The following is an 18,293-nucleotide window of genomic DNA, read 5'->3' as shown; positions in this document are numbered from 1 at the left end:
CGGGGGAAGTCTTACGGACATTTTAGAGAAACTGTGATTATCATGGGAAGGTCAGATGAAAATCCATAGGAAGTTGGGCTTCCTTTTTCTCCTTCTCATGAAACAGGATATGTGACATATTTAGAACCGAACCAGCTCAAAGTACAGTGGCAAATATGCAGACCTTCAGAGTACAGCCAAGCTACAAATTCATTAGCTACTGTTTTCATTCCAGATTAGGCCAAATTTGACAACAGATGTAGCTGTGCCTGTGCAGTAACCATATTCAGAGTGAAAAAGTACTTGCAGCTAAGCTTTCAATAAAGGCCCTTGCTCAGTAGTTCCACTGCTGAAAACAGTACCTGAGTTTAAACTAAGGAAACATTGGCAGCATCAAGTACTGAATGTGGGTTATTTTCAAGCATAAAAGATACCCTTGCCATGGACAAAACAGGCCCCCATCAGAGATCAACAGACGTCTCCACTGTCACATACTTCAGCTCCCTGTTTGCTGCCAGCATCGGATCCTCTCATCATTCATGCTGCATATATGCTCACTCACTCCCAGGCTCCCTTCTGAAGCAAAATGACTAGTTTCCTTGGAGAGGAAGCCTGGATGCAGTTGACAGAATAGTTTGCTCCAGGCTCCACTCCAGACACAAAATGGACTTGGACTGCAGCAAGTTTAACTCCCTCAGCCCATGACAGTTGTCTGATGTTATTCCAACAGGCCTTGGTGTCCTCAAATCCCCTACATGCTGTCATGGCACACCACAAGCAGGCAATACATATTTTGAATTAGTAAATCACAAATGCTGAATAATAAGCATTCAGGGTTACATGGGGCCAGAAGAGACCTGGGCCAAGGACTATCCCAAATCTGGCCATGCTGCCCTGAAGAGAGTAGTTACTCCTCAGTAACACGGTCAGGAGTCATCTTGCACCACTTGGCCTGGGCTCAGAGACTACCCTTGCAGCAGCTGCCCTGGTAGCACAGACGCAGACCCAGAGAAGCCAGAGCAGACACCAGAGCTCCCAACAGAAGGACTTTGCTTCCAGGCTTATGGCTGGAATTTGAACTATTCACACCCATAGGTGCCACCTCTCACCATCAGCTTTCACTCAGGAGACTCGGGTGGCCCCTCCAGCCCTTCTCCTCAGAGGCCAGTTAAAGTATTCTCTCAAAATAGATAATGAGGTAATAATTTTATTTTCCTAGTTGCTTAAGGAGAGTGTTAGAAGAGTTAATCCAGGGATCAGAGGTCTTTGTTAGCAGAGAGTCTATTGAATCCCATGTGTGCTGGTCACAAAACCAACACAAAAAGTGCTGAAAGAAAGATCTGAAAATAACAGCCAGGATGGAAACCAAATCAGCCACTACCTTCTAATGGCATTTAGTGTCTTTTAAATGTTTTAGTCAAGTTTGATTTTGCTGGTTTATGTAATTTGTTGTGGAATTTAGCCAGCTGCTGAATCTTTTCATGCAAGTAAAACTTTCCAAAAGAATCTTAAACTCCAGTGAAGAGTACAGTTACTTGTATGTCAACTACAGCTTCTATTTATAAGATGATGAAAATATCCCCCAATCAGTAACTCTCTAAGAGACAGGCATTTCATAAAAATAGATTACAAAAAACAAACAAAGAAGCAGGCATGTTTCAGATTAACAAAAATACTGATATTCCAAACTCTCCTCCTAACCCTTATATTTAAGACATTGTTAAATTAGATAGTAAACCCATTCAGACACAAACACACCAGCTTTACACAGGATAAGGAATGTGAGTATTCAGGGAAAAGGAATATTAATATATGGGCATTTTTAATGACTCACATAACGTAAAATTAACTGCTTTCTGTGATATCCAGTAGAGGTTGCATGAATGCACTTACCAGAGGTGTATGTGCTTTTAAAGGGTGTTGATTTAAGACCTGATTTGTTTGAAGACTGACTTGAAAGAATTTCAAAGGATGTAGCTTAATTAAAAATATTCCAAACTTTGCATTCCTTGCAAAACCTTTTGACCTCCCATGACATTTAATGCTTGAAGGTGAGGAGTTGACTGGCGGCTTCTCACTTCACTAAAGGCACTCCTTATACTTCTCCCCACGCAACAACCGTCATTAATTGTTGATAGGTGCTCATTACACGAACCTAAAATGAGTGTCTAGAGAAATGGCAGGTTAGCATGTTGCAGGCACCTACTGCACTGGGGGCACTTTTTCCAGTTGTGCCTCAACGATGTCTCATCCTTTCAAACGATCCCTTTCAAAGATCTCAGAAACAGAGTGTGCATGTGAAGGTCTGCGTGTTTCAGCCAACGTGAAATCTGGCATGCCTGCTGACAGAGGAATCAAATGGAACTATCCACTAACAGGCCAGGAAGAAGTCATTAGAGGGACTCCTCCGATCCCTGCTGCCTCCTGTGACAGATGGCCTGCTGTCACCCCCTCCAAGGGGGCCTCTCACCATGCAGGCTGTTTGCATTCAGTCAACACTTTGCTTTTATAGGCCCGTGGAGCCAAAGATTGCTAGACTTTTGAACCCCAGGCTAACTTCTGTCTGGCTACAGCCTCATTTTCTGGAGCCAAAATCTTTTTTAACAACTACACAATAACAAGTAATTAGGGTAAAGTCTGCTAATCTTCTCCTTTGGTCCTGGAGGCTGTGTACTCAGAATTGGTTGGGGTGAAGGTAGAATTACTGCCATCAAAGCCTGAGGTTACTTTGTAAAAGGGGTTGAACTCTAGGTCAAGGAAATGTTAACTGGACAAAGAGAGATCAGAGCAGATAGTGTTAAAATTAAAACTGTCCTACTGAGATAATGCAGAATTGACCGCTTTTGCTCTGGAAACTAGCTGAATGCAAGACATGAAGGGAAAGCTAGTGCATTTCTTTCCAAAGGTGAAAATATAGTCAGCAATAAAGGATCTATTGACTTACATTCATTTGGGAATTTATTTTTAGTCTCTTTATTCAGTAAGACAATGTAAAAGATTATTTTTTTTTAATGTCACCTTGTGTTTGGGCCATCCTGTTTCCTAAAGCTGTTTGATTTACTAAATTAAATAAGCTATTTCTTAAATACCTTCTCTCTCTCTCTCTCTCCCAAAAGCCCCAGCACAAAATTCATTAGAAATGGAGAGGTTTCTGCTCTTAAGAGTCCTGAGGACAAATTGGATTTCCTGGGTGGCCAGAAGGATGAACAAACCCAGACTCAACACGTACATGGAGGAAACATGCTCCAGAAGAGAGTGGTGTCTGTGCAGTATCCTGGGCACAGCACAAGGCCAGTTTTTGTGCCTCCACTGCTTGTACATAGCACAGGTTGAGAAGAGATTCCAGTTTTTCAAGGGATTAGAGCCCAACCGGTGAAAATCTTTAAACATTCAAAATAAGATCACAGATTTTGACTGGAAATCCATCACAGAGCAAGGCAACCCTCATTCCACAGTGTGGAGTCACTCCAAAATTAATTCTGCTCGCTGCCATCAAGGATAACAAATAAGCTGCTACCTCCTTGCCGGTATCAAAGCTGACAGCTCCGACAGGATCTGCTGCACTTTGTTCTCCCCTGTTGCTGCAAGGAGGCCTTTGCCTGCTGCTGCCAGTGGATTTTGAGTCCCTATATGGGAGCAGAAGAGCGGAAATGTTGAGGCCAGCTATTTCCCATGCCAGGTCCCGCTGGGTTCTGCCACGGCACACCGGCTGCCTCCTTTGCTTTCGGGAAATGGACAGAAATGCTTCGGCTGACACAGGCACGGGGTATCTTTGGAAATCCTCAGTATGTGATGGCAGTTAGCACAGCAGCAGAATTACCTTGCAGTTCAATTCTCAGGGAAACGATGTGTTCAATGGTGCTGGAATTGCCAGTTGGATTAAACCAAGCACAGTTAAAGAGATACCTCTTTCTGCTTCCAAACTGAGCTATCAGAAGGATCCTCTTGTGGATACTCTGCAAAGTTGAAGGCTCCCAGAGTAGCTGGTACAGGTACCATCATGGCAGAAAAAGTGTTTTGTACATGACGAATGGTAGCAAGACTAAATCTCAGCTCTGTGGTGGCACACTTGAGTGCACAGAGAAAAATGTCTCCAGGCCCACATCTTCCTCCCAAGGAGATGGCATTCTAGAGCTCACCCCTGGGCTGTGGACAGAAGGAGACTTTCCAGATTCTCTAGGAAAAAAGTCAATAGCCAGTCTTCTTTCATTCCCTGTCATTTTCTTGGCATTTCCCAGGGGTTTTAGGAACTGAGGTTGGCACTGCCTTCATGAAGGTATAAACTTTCTCCATACATGATTTAAATGAAACAGGTTTCATCAGTAATAGCTTTCTTTTGTGATGTGTAGGTTTTGCATGTATTTTCTTCTAATTATATCAGAGTAAAATAAATTAGTGGTGATGACTAATCATGGACACAAAGCAATTTTTTTTTCTTTTGAAGCATTCTTCTAACATGGAGATAGAAAATGACAAGTGCATTTTTATGCTAATTATGGCCACGTGAATTACCCCAGATAGATGGCACAACGATGATAAAGTTCACCAAAGTGAAGGGTGCATTTTTTTTCTGAAACCTAGCACAGGAGCAGTGTCCATGGTGCAACATACATTGGAATGTGTTTCTTCAAGGCTCAGATCAGAACTGCTCTCTGCTACACTAGAAGCAACATCGAAATGGGTTAACTTTTGCCTGGTTTAAATGCCTCACAGATTAAACTAACCAGTGTAACTGCACCATGAACAAACGCTGTATTTGTGTGAATATAACAAATAGGTCTTCAGTCAGATACCTCTCAGACTGAAATGCAAAACTGTCTCCTAATTCAAATACCTCCATCCATACTCTTTTCTGGTTTAACTCCGCAAAATGGCATTTTGTGGCTACCAGTGAAAACACCATCAAAGCACCACACGATGCTTCTTCAATTAAGACAGCTTTTGGGTTTAGAATATGATTTATAAGCACATTGTGGCTGCTACACAAAGGTCTGTTCAAAATGGGAAGAAAAAGTAGACAGAAAATGATGCTGCAGAATAAAAACCTGGCAGCCCTCTGTGAGGAACTAGTTTCACACATGGGTATTACCCCATTGGGCAGCTAGCAAGCCGGTTTAGGGGTTTTGAAGGCTTGTTTCCTTTAGGAAAGAAATCAAGTGTGTGAGTCTGGTGTGCCCTCTGGTACCATCCCATTTTAATTCTTGAAGATTTTTTCCATGAACCCAACAGAAGCAGGTATCAAGAAGCAGTTTCCCTGCCCAGAAACACCACAGCCTGTCTTTCCAATTAATTCTATGCCCAGACACTGGAGCCATAGTTGGATTTTATAGCTAAGCCAATCTCAGCTCAAGCTAACGCCAAAAGATTCAGTTCTGTCCATCCCTCTATTGCCACTAATTGCATCCTCCTATTCCTGGCACTGCACTGTGTCTGATGCTTTTCTGACCTCATGGTGTGCTACATCAGGGCTAGATCACCAGAAAAAAAATATTGATAAGTTTTGCAGAGCTTTTCAGGCAGCAAGTGCTTATGACAGCAAAGGAAGAAACAAGAGTACACAACTGAAAACTGAGAAGAAAGAGAAAGGGAATAGACGATCTTTTCAGAAGCATCTGATCATCTGATTGCCTGGCCTAACATCAGACTGTACCCTGCACACTGACTGTCTGCTCTATCTCAATGTAATGACCATGACTGTTTCCCTTATAGTCTGGTGACTTTTTTCTTTTCTGTACAAACAACAGCTTGTCCATTGTATGCCTGTTCTTGCACGCACAAAGTATTTTAGTATCGTGAAAGCTTTGTCACACACTCCTAGCCTTGGGCTATAACCCATGTCTGCTTCCTACCATCTTTGTATAAAAGAACATTTATTAAAGTCTCCAGTACGAGTCTGAAAGAAGCAAACCCACTGTCTATAGCCAGGTCCGTGATTACCAACAGATCAAAGACCTGCCTGACAAAAATTATGACTTCTAGGCAGACACCCAAGATACAAAAACAGCTAGAAACTTCTACAGGGAATGAATCAATGTTCATCATCATCACTGTAGGTAGAAGGCACAAGGAACAGAATCATCTGACATTCACTTTGGAATAATACAGGTTCCTTTCTACATTTCTTGAATAACAGTAACCCACATTTACAAGAATACATTAGAAAGCCTATTCTTCCTTTTTTCCTCCAAGTAATGGGACTCACACACACGGTTCCTGGGCCTGATTCATCAGTGTATTACTTCAGCTTTATTTCAGGGACTCCATTTATAGTGCTGCAACAACATGAACTATGAGTCCTGCCTGTGATACTCTCAGGCAAAACAAAAGGGTAGGATGGACTTTTAAGCGGCTCATGACTTAGGACTGAGTTGCCTAAGTTCCCTGTTTGATGGTCATCTGTGGAACCAGCTTCCCAGGGTGTGAGGGCTCTGCACTTCCCAAGCAAACTGCTTCTTCCTCCTTTATGCTGAGCAGCCAAAACACAAGGGCATTTAGCTCATTAGTTAATTCAGAAAATTATAATAATGTGAGAAATTGCCCTTCTCAAGAATTCCTAGCTTCTTCAATCATTAGTCAATATTATCAATTATTATGCAGCCTGCATCATGCAGTGTGTTTTCACAGCCAAAAGAATGCCCCAGTGTCTGATTTTGCCGATAGTTAAGCATGTGAATAACATTACTGACAGGAATAAGCTCACTGAATGCTGTAATAAGGCTCAGCAATCCAAGGATGTAGATAAGAACTGTCATTCTGGAACATAGCAACATGAACATTATTTAAGTCGAGCTACATGCCACACCTAGCTGTGCAGGACTCAGGAAAAAGGGAAATTTTCTTTTGACCTCAGATAATTGTCGTATTTATTATTAACATCACAATAATGGCCCATAGCTCTAATCAGCTCTTATTAGCCAAGGTACTGTATAAACATACATACCAGATGATTAAATCCCTGCCAAAGGAAGCTTACCTACACTTTGAAGCATAAAAAATGAGAATCCTGTTAATTTTATTCCACTGTAATTGATAGCCTTTTAAAACCCTAATACTGTAATAACAAACTGAGGGCTCGAGTGTGATCTCTGCTACTCTTGTGTAAATCCGTAAGAATGCCATTCATTTAGACCTCAACAGAGAGGCTGAAATATCTATTGCTGGCATGAAGTAAAAACAGTGTTAGAAGAATCTTATTAAGGTTGTAATGTTAAGCACTTTGAAGCTTACAGAAGCACTTGTGCACCTAGCTGCCACCTGAGACTCCTCAAAGTTTAACTGCTGATGAACCCCTGAAATAGCCACATTTTCTCATCTCTTGCCTTTCCAGCAATATCACCAATGTACTCTGCCTTCTGTCAGATAACATGCATTTTCTCCTCTGCCTAACACCAAAACTGTTCTTATATGACTGATGTCATGCATATTTTACCTGGAGAAAACAGGGATGTGAAGAGTATTTATACTGCATAGTGCAGAGACACTTGAGACAGCTGTGATCGGTACTGCACAGGTACAAAACCAGTATAGCTGTGCAGTCAAACTTACCAATTTTGGGTCAGACTTACTGCACAATCCTCTACCTCACTGACACATCACCGCACATCCCCTGCCTCCTCCCAGGGTGCTGTGCCATCGCTGTTCCATGGGGCTGGCAGCTCAACACTAGGAGCTGGCTCAGCTAAATTTCATCTCTGCTAGCTTATAAAGTTCAAGATGCAGTTGCTTGGCATATGCAAATTACCATCTTCCAGCTGCTCAAATCTTGGGCAAAAGGAGCTTTTGGAGAAGCAGTGCCAGGCGCATTCCTGACACACCCTGCCAGATTTTGTGTCCCTTCCTCCAGGCATAGAGTGCTGAAGATGTTCAAGGAAACAGTAACAGATTTTGTTACACAGACAAAAAACAAGGCATTTTCTTCAGAAAAAAAAAAAAAAAAAAAGGGCCAAGTCTTTTAGTATGACATTTTCAGAGGGATATTAATTTCTTTTCATCTTTATAGATCAGCCTGAGGCATTTATATTCGAGTCCAAACAAAGTCTAGCAAAGTTGTAAACATCTGAAAAGTCCCCTTTTAAGAGGAAGCATTGGTCCACCTGAATAACAGACATTGTCTACTGTCTGCTCTGATGGTAATTTGCAAATATAAAAAAGATTTTCTTCACATACAGTAGCCTGCAAAATTTCACGTAAACAAAAAACCTGGGTGAGGGATTGCAGACATGTGTGTGAAAGACTAATTTATCCTTCCTGATCTGTATTCCCAGAAATCAGACACATTTTGTCTTTATTTGTAACAGAAACATCCTGCACACAGAATCCGAGTGTTACTCAATTCCTAATGCTTTAATAGAATATCAGCTCAGTGCTGGACTTCAGCATGGGATGAATTTCAGCACAGATGAGAGGTGCTGTGCTACATTTCTTCACAGAGAGCTGGGTTGGCCTAGAAACACCTCAAACAAATCAATGTCACAAAAATACTGACACAGAAAATGCAATTTAGATCACTGATAGCACAGGAAATCCTAATCAGTTGAGCAATAGCTGAAGCCTCACTGATCCTGAACTTATTTATTTTTCATGTGTTAGTAGATCCCCAGGACCCCAGGACACTAAAATTATCATTTTTAAAAATAAGGAGAAATGTTCTCTCTCACCGCATTGAGAAATTTTTTACTTTCTAGCTCTATGTCTAGTTCAGAATCCTATAATATTACTGTATGCAGGGAATAAGGATCTACAAAATCACTAATGTCCCTAATGGTCTGCATATAGAGGCAGATAATGTCTTTGAAGGGTTCAAGAGTGTTATGACCACCAGTCTGTGTCAGAGTCTCCGCTGGTAGTCTCTGCTGCTGTGCTGATTTACATCATTTGAGTGTCCAGCCTACCAACTGAACAGCTAATGTGTTTTCACAAATGCTAAATACTAGTGCTTCCAGTCTGTTTTTGTAAGGACATCATTTCCCAACAAAGAGAAAAAAACCCACCACCTTTAAACTACAAAGAACTTTTGCCCTGAGTAAACCAAGTGTCAGCCATCAAAATGTTTTTCAGATGGCTTCACTTGCAGATGAGGATTTATTTCCTACAGAGTTGAGGTCAGCAGGAAAAAAAAGATGAAAAAAATAAACTTCCGTAATGCCCCAAAACACGGCTTTAACAGAAAAACAGAAGTTCATTAAAATGAAAGTCTTGGAGTTAAGCAAGGACATTGCCCATTTGGGAAGGTGGAAGATCTTAGTTAGCAGGACTTTCCAAAACACTTGTGCCTCTGGCAAAACGAGCAAAGTGCTTCACCATGGTCTCCACATTATGGTAAACAGACCTCCCACACAGTATCATTTTATGTCGCTGGTATCTGCAGTGCTGGAACAGCCTAGGGACGGGAGAGCGCCAGCATTTCTGCGTGCTTCCTGCGTCCGGGGGATCGCAGCTGTGAAGTAGAACAGGGCACACTTTCTGTTGCATCTCTCAAATGTCCTGAATGCAACTTCTGTCATTAAAAATATTTCCTAAACAGACTCCATATCCCCACTTTCCATCTGATAATCATCTCCTTGTGTTTGTGGTAAGTCAACATCCTTCATCTTTGCCTTATGAGGAAAAGCTATGGCTGTGAGCACTCCAAAATTCCCTCAGTGCTTGCAGATCCCTATGATAACAAACAACAGAAAGCATCTAATGGGCTTTTTTCCTTTCCTTACAGAGACAAGCACTTTAATCAAAAGAGAGCAGCTCCCATACCAGCCTTTTGCCTGTGCTATCTACTAAGTTACAGCACATGCTTCTCTCTCAAATTTGACAATGAAGAAAGGAGACACATGATACAGCACCATACATTTCTGGCTGTTGGGGAAGGGAGAAAAAGGCAGAGTTCATATACCCCAATGTCACCATATGCCATGAGAAAACACCATCGGGTAGCCTCTATTTCATTTCGACTATGAGGTGTTTGGAGCAAACTCAGCCACCTTCCTTGAATGAAGAATCTCTCTGGAGTCCCAGGAGTGACCCATATGTGCTGCTGTGTGATGGAGGGCTTTGGCCCCATACTTGTGTTCCTGGGGTAACTAAGCAATGCTGAACATGCACACTGCAGGTCTAGGGGGGCACTGAACTGAGCTCAGCAATTTGTTCCACCATCTTCACTCAGGCAAAGGTTTTAGTGATTTATAGCAGTGTGGAGAGAAGGCCTAAGCTGTAGCCTCATTTAAATGTTCAAATGGAATTGTTTTTCCTGGAGCTCTGAATAGTGTGTCATCACCCTTCTCAACAGGGAAGAAATTTTGGATAAGCTTTTCAGAGAAACTGAAGAAATCTGGACAGGCTGGAGCGATGGGCTGAGGCCAACTGTGTGAGTTTCACTAAGGCCAAATGCCGGGGGCTGCCCTTGGGCCACAACAACCCCCAGCAGCGCTACAGGCTTGGGGAGGAGTGGCTGGAGAGCTGCCAGTCAGAGAGGGACCTGGGGGTGCTGATTGACAGCCGGCTGAACAGGAGCCAGCAGTGTGCCCAGGTGGCCAAGAAGGCCAATGGCATCCTGGCTTGTGTCAGCACTAGCGTGGCCAGCAGGGACAGGGAAGGGATCTGACCCCTGGACTCGGCACTGGTGAGGCCGCCCCTCGATTCCTGAGTTCAGTTTTGGGCCCCTCACTACAAAAAGGACATTGAATGACTCGAGCATGTCCAGAGAAGGGCAACGAAGCTGGTGCAGGGTCTGGAGCACAGGTCGTACGGGGAGCGGCTGAGGGAACTGGGGGTGTTTAGTCTGGAGAAGAGGAGGCTGAGGGGAGACCTCATCGCCCTCTACAGCTCCCTGAAAGGAGGGTGCAGAGAGCCGGGGATGAGTCTCTTTAGCCTAGTAGTAAGCGACAGGACAAGAGGGAATGGCCTCAAGTTGCACCAGGGAAGGGTTAGACTGGATATTAGGAAGCATTTATTTACAGAACGGGTTGTTAGGCATTGGAATGGGCTGCTCAGGGAGGTGGTGGAGTCCCCATCCCTGGAGGTGTTTAAGAGTGGGGTCGACATAGGGCTGAGGGATCTGGTGTAGTTGAGAATGGTCAGTGTTAGGTTAATGGTTGGACTGGATGATCTTCAAGGTCTTTTCCAACCTAGATGATTCTGTGAAATGCTCTCCAGACACATGGTTGTTAAGCCCGGCTTCAGTTTTCTAGCAGAGATGCCTTTGGTGGCCACATTTTTGGTCTCTCCCAGCTTTCCTCACCACTCCCCACTCCTGAGAGGCAGGTCAGCGCACTGTGATACTGGATGGGCCCTGAGGAAAAGCTGCTTCTTCGCACCCACTTTCCCTGTTAGCAGTAGCAGAGAGGACTCAGGGAAGCCACATGGATCTAAATCTACGCAGCAACCAGGAATGGAGATGGAGAATAGATCATCTGCTAGGAAGTTGCAAGAGTATGGCAGTAATATTTTCTTACGTCTTCCTCTCATATACATCTTTCCTATAGTTCACTATAACTGGGTCCATGAGACTCATCTTGTTTTTCACTGTGAAAACAATGAGGAACAGGGAGGCTTAAGGCTGGGAGAAAGTGGAGTTGATTTAGGAAACGTAAGACAAACAGCCGGAGAGTAACATGGAAAGAAGAGGGTAAGAAAATGAAAGAGAAGAAAGGACCATGGAGCTTCGAAAAGGTTCTGGAAAGAACAGAAGGCATAGGGGGAAGAGTGGCATTTAAACAAGGACAAGAAAAAGAATGGGGAAAGAGAAAAATTATGGCTACAACAACAAAAAACAGAAAGAGCTGGAAGACATTTTGAAGGTGGTCATAGAGTGGTTTGAAAAGGTGTGAGTGGGAAAGAGGAAATGCAAGTGGAACCAGCACAATGAGCTACATCACGTTATTGCACAGAAAATGGAAAGCAAAGTGCTAAGTGCATCCAAACAATGAGAACATTGGCCTTAGCAGAGCAAAGGGGACATGGATGCCACAGGACCTTCACCCTTTGTGTTAAAGGCACAGATGGGTCATATGAGAAAGTACAGTTTTCCTTCCTAATAGCTCCATAAGTTCCAGAGGAATTCAGTACCTCACACTCCTGCAAACAAAGCAGGCTCCCATTTTTTTAGCTGCAAATTGGGGATATTTCCCCCTTTCCCCTACACACGAGGCCTGTCCCTCCAGGCACAAAGGATTTATTCTTCACTGTACAAATTACCAACTGAGGAACTATAATAGCTGCCAAAGCCCCCAGAAGCCCAAGACCTCTGCCCCATCCCAGCAAAGACTGAAACGAGGGAGAGGAAAAAAGGTGGAAAGTTACTTTGAAACAAGGGTGGGGTGGGGAAAGGGGGGGGGAGACACTGCAGGAGTAAGCAGAGCCCAGCTTCTGAAAAACTGATGTAGCATGAGCCATTCCCCTCACTGTGCTGAGGCAGAGGTATGCTGGTGAGAACCCTCACTGCTTTTCCCTCAAAACTATTTGTAATTAGGAGCTGGCACATAAGTGAGCATGAACACCCCCAGCAAAATCAGAAGTTGAAGCAGATTTTGGTTTGGCTTCACTTTTGGTTTGGGTTTGTCTGTGACCAGAATTGCTCTTGCCCAGTCCTGGTTCAAGTTCAGCCAAGGTTTCCTGACTAACAGCCCTGGTTCAGGCATCGCTCAAGGAAAAATCTGTAGCAAGTTTTCTGCCCGATTCTGCTGTGCGTGTCTCTGTGTGAGTGAAGATCATTGCTTTCTTGTCCCAAAAAACAATGAATTGCAGAAGTACCCATTTGGTGTTAGTCATTCAGCAAAGCAGGAAGGAAGTAGGAAGCCCTTGTGAGCAAACTTTTCAGAGCAGCTTGCAAAGAAAGCCAAGGCCCTCCCTGCCCTAGGCTACATCGCTGCACACTGCTCTTTACCCCTTCACCTTAACCCGCACCTAGTCACACTTAACATTTGCAACTCATTCAGCCGGAAATATTTGCCTGGTGCAAACAGCTGAGGCATTCGCCTTGGCCCTCTCTCTGTGCAAGGCATATTAAGAAGGGGGAGGAAAGAGGAGCCCTACACTTGCTAAGCAGGAGAGGCCCCATCGTGCTCAACAGGTTCAGTTCACGCTGTGACCCTGCCTGGCTTCCTGCTATTCAGATGTGTTACTTCCCCTTTGTGGTAATGGCCTGTGGCAGCCGGCCAGAAAACACTATTAATTTCAGAAGTGGCCTGACAACAAACCCACAGCAAAACGAGAGGAAGTGGCGGGGAGGCCATCTGTTGACTTCAGCAGAACAGTAGGGACACAGCTATGTAGGTTCTACAAGGAAAGCAGATTAATAATCCACAAAGAGGAAACTGGCTAAAATTATCCGCAGACCATATTAAAAAAAAAAAAAAAAAAAAAAAAAAAAAAAAAAAAAGGGAGTCACTTGAGCTGCAGCTGGACAGGAAATTGCTAGAGCTGCTTGCAAATCTCCACTTTGAACAGAGCAGCATAGGGAATGCCAAGAGCGGAAACCGTTCAAAACTGGATTAGCACAAGCCAAGTTTAACTGCAACCCACTTCTACTTTCACAGTTTATGCACTCAATCTAGGCCACTACTGCATGAGACACTGACTCACTTTTTTCCCATGTTTTGTTTGCTTTTCATTTCACACACTTGCAGTTTCTAAAATTACTTGAAATGTGCTCCGGCTGCCAGGAGTTCTGCAGAACCCCAGCTGACAGCCCCAGCTGCAGCATCAGCCCATCACCGTGGTACTGCACAGATTTTGGCACCACCTCACCTTGGGCCTCTTCTCATCAGGAAGGATGTTAATGGAAATAAGTTGCAGCAGGAAGTTTTGCAATTGCTGTAATGTCCCTTTTTCCTTCTGCAGGGGCAGGACTCCTTTAAGGGTCCAAAGAGGAAATGAGATGACTAAGGGTATTATAGAGACTTGCTCCTTGCATTCACCTGCTAAGTTGCAACATGGCTGAATAGCAACAGAAAAATCATCTACAGGCTGCAGACTCTGCAGATCTCTGAAATGAGTTCCTGCAGATAAGAAAAGCATGAACCCATCTCCTGGCACCTGTAACAGGGTGCCAAAACTTGTAAATAAACCCAGAAGACAGCAGCACCTTACTTAAAAAAAAAAAAAAATCCTTATGGCCTAGGATCAGGTGCATCCCTGGGGTAGCAAAGGGATGCTAGAATACTTTGCAACTAAGCTAAAGGCTTTCAAAAGCATTCCCTTCACCAAAGCAAGACAAGAATCCAGCACATGCACTGTTTATTCATTTAAGCACCAGTGGACCAAAGGGGAAATCAAGGCTTTATTGTTTTATGGGCTGTACGAAAGCTATTGCAAGCAATCATTACCTTTAAACACAACCATATGTGTATGTGCAATTAACCACACCCACACAGAAGGGAAAGGGGGAATAAAGCAGCCAGATGCTCAATAGCCAAAAATAGTTATTTATTTATTAATAATTTAAGGTTTTACATTCTTATAATAAATTCAATCTTCAAACCTTTACACTGTGAATTAGACTCTCCCTTATTGGCAACCATGTGCATGTTCACTGTGTGTACACACAGGTATAAATGTTCGCACATACTTCCAGTTTTATACAAAAAAAAAAAAAAGACGCAAAATATTGCATTTGAGGTGAAGCTCCCTGAAGAATTTGTACAGAGGTAATGCACTGTTTAGCACATCCGAAAGTTTTAAAAAGTGATCAAAAACTCTTTTGCATTCAAAGACAAACTTCCTCCCAGATGATCTATTTACAAAAGGTAAGGCAAAAAATTAATTTAATTTAAAAATATATATATATATAATATGGAAACTACATCAAGAGCATGAGAAAAAAAGAAAATCACCACAAGGAAAAGAAAGATATACGAAAGAAGAGACTGTACTCGCTCACAAAACATGATTTGAAAACTTCTCACCATTGCCATTTCTCCCTCATGGAAAGCTTGCTTCAGCTGAACAGTAAAATTAAGCATGCTGCAAATATATTCTTTGCAATTAAAAAAAACCCCACAAACAAATAAAAGCAGAATTTATGAAGAAAACAAAAACACAGATGTCCCTTGGATTGATTTCTTGAATACATGTGAATTCAAAAAAATTGCAAATCGATTTAAGATTAAATATTTACACTGATCAAGTAGGATACTACCGAGCTCCCAGCAAACAAGTACTCCAAATACACTAAGCTGAAATCTCTTTCTTTGGCTCCTCTAAATTAAAACAGACAAACAAACAAAAATAACTAGTCTTCACTGAAGACAAAGATGTGTGTCACAGATCCGAAAGCAGAGAGGAAAGCAGGACAGTTGCAGTCCTCTAGAGAAGACGTGCCCAGCCTGTCCCGCCTTACCCTACCCCCCGGGGAAGTCCTCGGACACCCAAGCCACTCCGCAAGCAGGGATGAGCGTGCTGCCCACCTGCCACCCGGTCACCACGGTCCTTCCCAGAGAGCTCACCATGTTCCCTCCCTTCGCAATAGCCGATTCCATACTGTGTAAACCTTTCCTAGCCTGCACTGGCAGCTGCTTTTTGATAGCAGAGGCCAGAAAAAGAGAAAGCTGCGTTTTCTTTATCACTGCCAAAGAGAAACCATTGAGGAGTGATCCCATGAAACAAACAGAAGGGAGGCAGTGGGAGCTCACGTGGACTGCAGGGAATCCACCTGGAAGACGTTCTGGTTGGAAGGGGTGGTGAAGTACAGCTGCTGGTTTGGCACTCGGTTGTCACAGGGGCTGCTCAGCCCCAGAGTCCGCTCAAAGTCTAGCAGCTGACCCATGAAGTTGAAGTTGGGTGAAATGTTAGACTTCTTCATCTTGACAATATCGTAGGCATCGTTCATGGACAGGTTGAGCTTCTGCATGAGGTAGGCCACCGTCACGGTGACTGAGCGGCTGATCCCTGCTAAGCAATGCACCAGGACGCCGCAGTTCTTCCCCCGTGCTTCATCTGTACAGGGACAAAGAGGCAGAGGAGGACACATAAGACAGGGGGTTGGTAACTGATCTCTCAACACAAGTGAGATTATTATCAAGTAGGAAGAAACGACGATTCTGATGCCAGTGGCCAGCAGCACAGTGCAAGAGTTAACTTCACGGGCTTAAAACCAGGACAAGAGGAGAATCCACCCCCCTACGTGTATGTACCCGAGTCCAAGAGCTGAGAAAACTAAGAACAAGACAAAGGGAACAGGATACGCTGCATGACACCGTTTTAAGTCAGTTTTAAAAGACACGCTTTTGCCTGGAGATTTGCCTTAAATTCTTACAGTCCCCTTGCCCCAGCATGGAAATCCTGCAATATGTCACTGAATGCCTTTTATACAGACCAGCAGACTGCAAAGGTCTATTAAATTATTCTCCAACTGTTGTGCAGCTAACAATGGAGGTATTCAGGCATTTTAAAAGAATGAGGGAAGTCACAGGGGACAGCCCATTAAGAGGAACAGGATGTCAACATTGGTTGAAAATGGGTTCCTTTGTAATAGGAAATGCATTACAATGCCTGGAGATTAGTTTCTTTGTGGCTTCCAGCCTACATTTCTTCCTGCTGGGCTCAGATTACCTACATTCTCCACTATTACCGGTATCATTCAACCGGATTACAGCACAGCTTCCCAACAGATAACGCGATGCCTACCCCCCCCGCACCCCGATGGCATGATTTCAGTCCTCCCCGAAACGAGGGAGAGGGCAAATTTTAACCAAAACTCCTTGAGCCTAAAGGGACGTGTTTCCAAAGCTGATGGATAATGTCTGAGAGTTGGCTAACCGAGGCACCGAGCCCGAGGGGTATATCATTATTACCACGAGATTTAATTAAAGCTCATACATTTGCCAGGGATACCGTTTATGAATAACTTGTATTTCAAAGCTAAACTTAGCTTCCCAGATAGTTTCTTTTTATTATACTGCTCTTCAGTAACCTCAAGAAGGAAAAAAAAAACAAAAACAAAAAACAACCAACCAACCAAAAAAAGGACGAATAAACCATCAAACCCGGGCTCAATCTACCTCCCCCAGGAAGAGATTTAAAAAGATCTCCCATCCTGCTCATTGCTCATTCCCCAGCTCTGACAGAAGCGGCTCAGGGAGGAATCCCACAGCCAGTCGAACCAGGTACGCATCTGCAACGTGCAAACGTCGCTTACAATTCACCGGGGCTCCTCAATAACCCCACAGACAGTCCCCACCCGCCCCTTAATTTAAACCGCCTTTAAAACCATAAAGCGGGGCATCCCCCAGAGACTGCCAAAAACGCTGCTACCGCTTCTCGACCGAGATCTCCTGAATTCTGCAAAAGAAGCTGAAATCTGACGCTAGACATATATAGCTGTTAGCAAATAACCGCGTCTCACCTATAAAGGAGATGGCCTCCGGGAAGAACTGAGACAGATTTTGGCTCCAGTGGTCTGAGATCGGGATCTGTTTGTACTTGAATTCGCCGGCGTTTTCAAAGAGATTAGGCAGGTTGGGGGTAACATTCAATATGTACTTAATGCCAAACTCTTCTAAAACGTCCAGATTAGTGGAGTCCTTGGCACAGCCTAAGTAGAGGTAGGGTAAAATCTCCACCGGGAAGGAAGGCTGGTTGTTGGAGAGAGGGCTGCCATCGGAGTCGGTGGCACTGTTGGGGTCTCTGTCAATGTCAGATTCAATGTCTGATGAGGAATCAGAGCTGATTCGGAGGCCTCCCAAGCCCAGGACTGGCAAAGGAGGAGAACTGCTGCTACACGAACTGTCTAGGTTAGTTTCGCAGTGCAGGGCGAACTCGGCCTGGAACTTGCTAAAACCACCTGGGGAGGAAAGCAAAGGGGGGGGGTGTGTGTAGAAATACAACCTGATATAAGATGGCAAGCCGACTTATTTCTCTGGTTCAGCCCTGTCTGCAAAGGGGCATCTGCTTCCCACCCTCTCGAGCCCCGGGAAAAAGAAAAATAACCGTCACACACTCACGCAGGACTAACCTAAAGGAAGGTTTAGAAAAACCGCCCGCTGCAGCGGAGGACTCGGCACGTTCAAAATTAAAACCCTGTGCCGCTTCGCCCTGCGGGGACCTCTGGAAAGGTGTCTCGGCGGCAATTCCTTGTGCCTTCCCCGGCTCATACCGGGATCCCCGTTAGCCCTGTCCTCCCCACGCTGCTACAGCGATTCCTGTCCTCGAGGTCTCTTTAAACAAAGCGAGGACAGGGATGCTGGGACGGTGGGAGAAGGGGGGGGGGAAAGCCCCCTGCCCAGGTTGGTACCCTCCCAGAGCGCCAGTGTGCAATGGCCCGGAGGACGCTGCGGACATCTCCCCCCCCATCCCCTCCCTTTCCCCGGGCAGCGAGCCGCGGGGTT

General features: G+C 44.2%; 1 protein-coding gene across 1 annotated transcript in view; it reads right to left on the bottom strand.

Annotated features, from left to right (window-relative positions):
• Positions 1 to 14,373: 14,373 nt before the first annotated feature.
• The window catches only part of DUSP6 (dual specificity phosphatase 6), a 4,189-nt gene continuing 269 nt past the window's right edge, over positions 14,374 to 18,293 (bottom strand). Inside the window, exons 2-3 of the mRNA XM_026864861.1 lie at positions 17,312 to 17,815; positions 14,374 to 15,903 (exon numbers count right to left, since the gene is read on the bottom strand). Of these exons, the coding sequence (XP_026720662.1) occupies positions 15,596 to 15,903; positions 17,312 to 17,815 (812 nt within the window). The 3' untranslated portion in view covers positions 14,374 to 15,595. The remainder of the gene's footprint in view (positions 15,904 to 17,311; positions 17,816 to 18,293) is intronic.

Source organism: Athene cunicularia (assembly GCF_003259725.1).
Source record: "Athene cunicularia isolate RWA chromosome 1 unlocalized genomic scaffold, athCun1 chr1_part2, whole genome shotgun sequence".
Lineage (NCBI taxonomy): Eukaryota > Metazoa > Chordata > Aves > Strigiformes > Strigidae > Athene > Athene cunicularia.
Note: the sequence above shows the minus strand (reverse complement) of the source record. Positions and strands in the feature narration are given on the sequence as shown.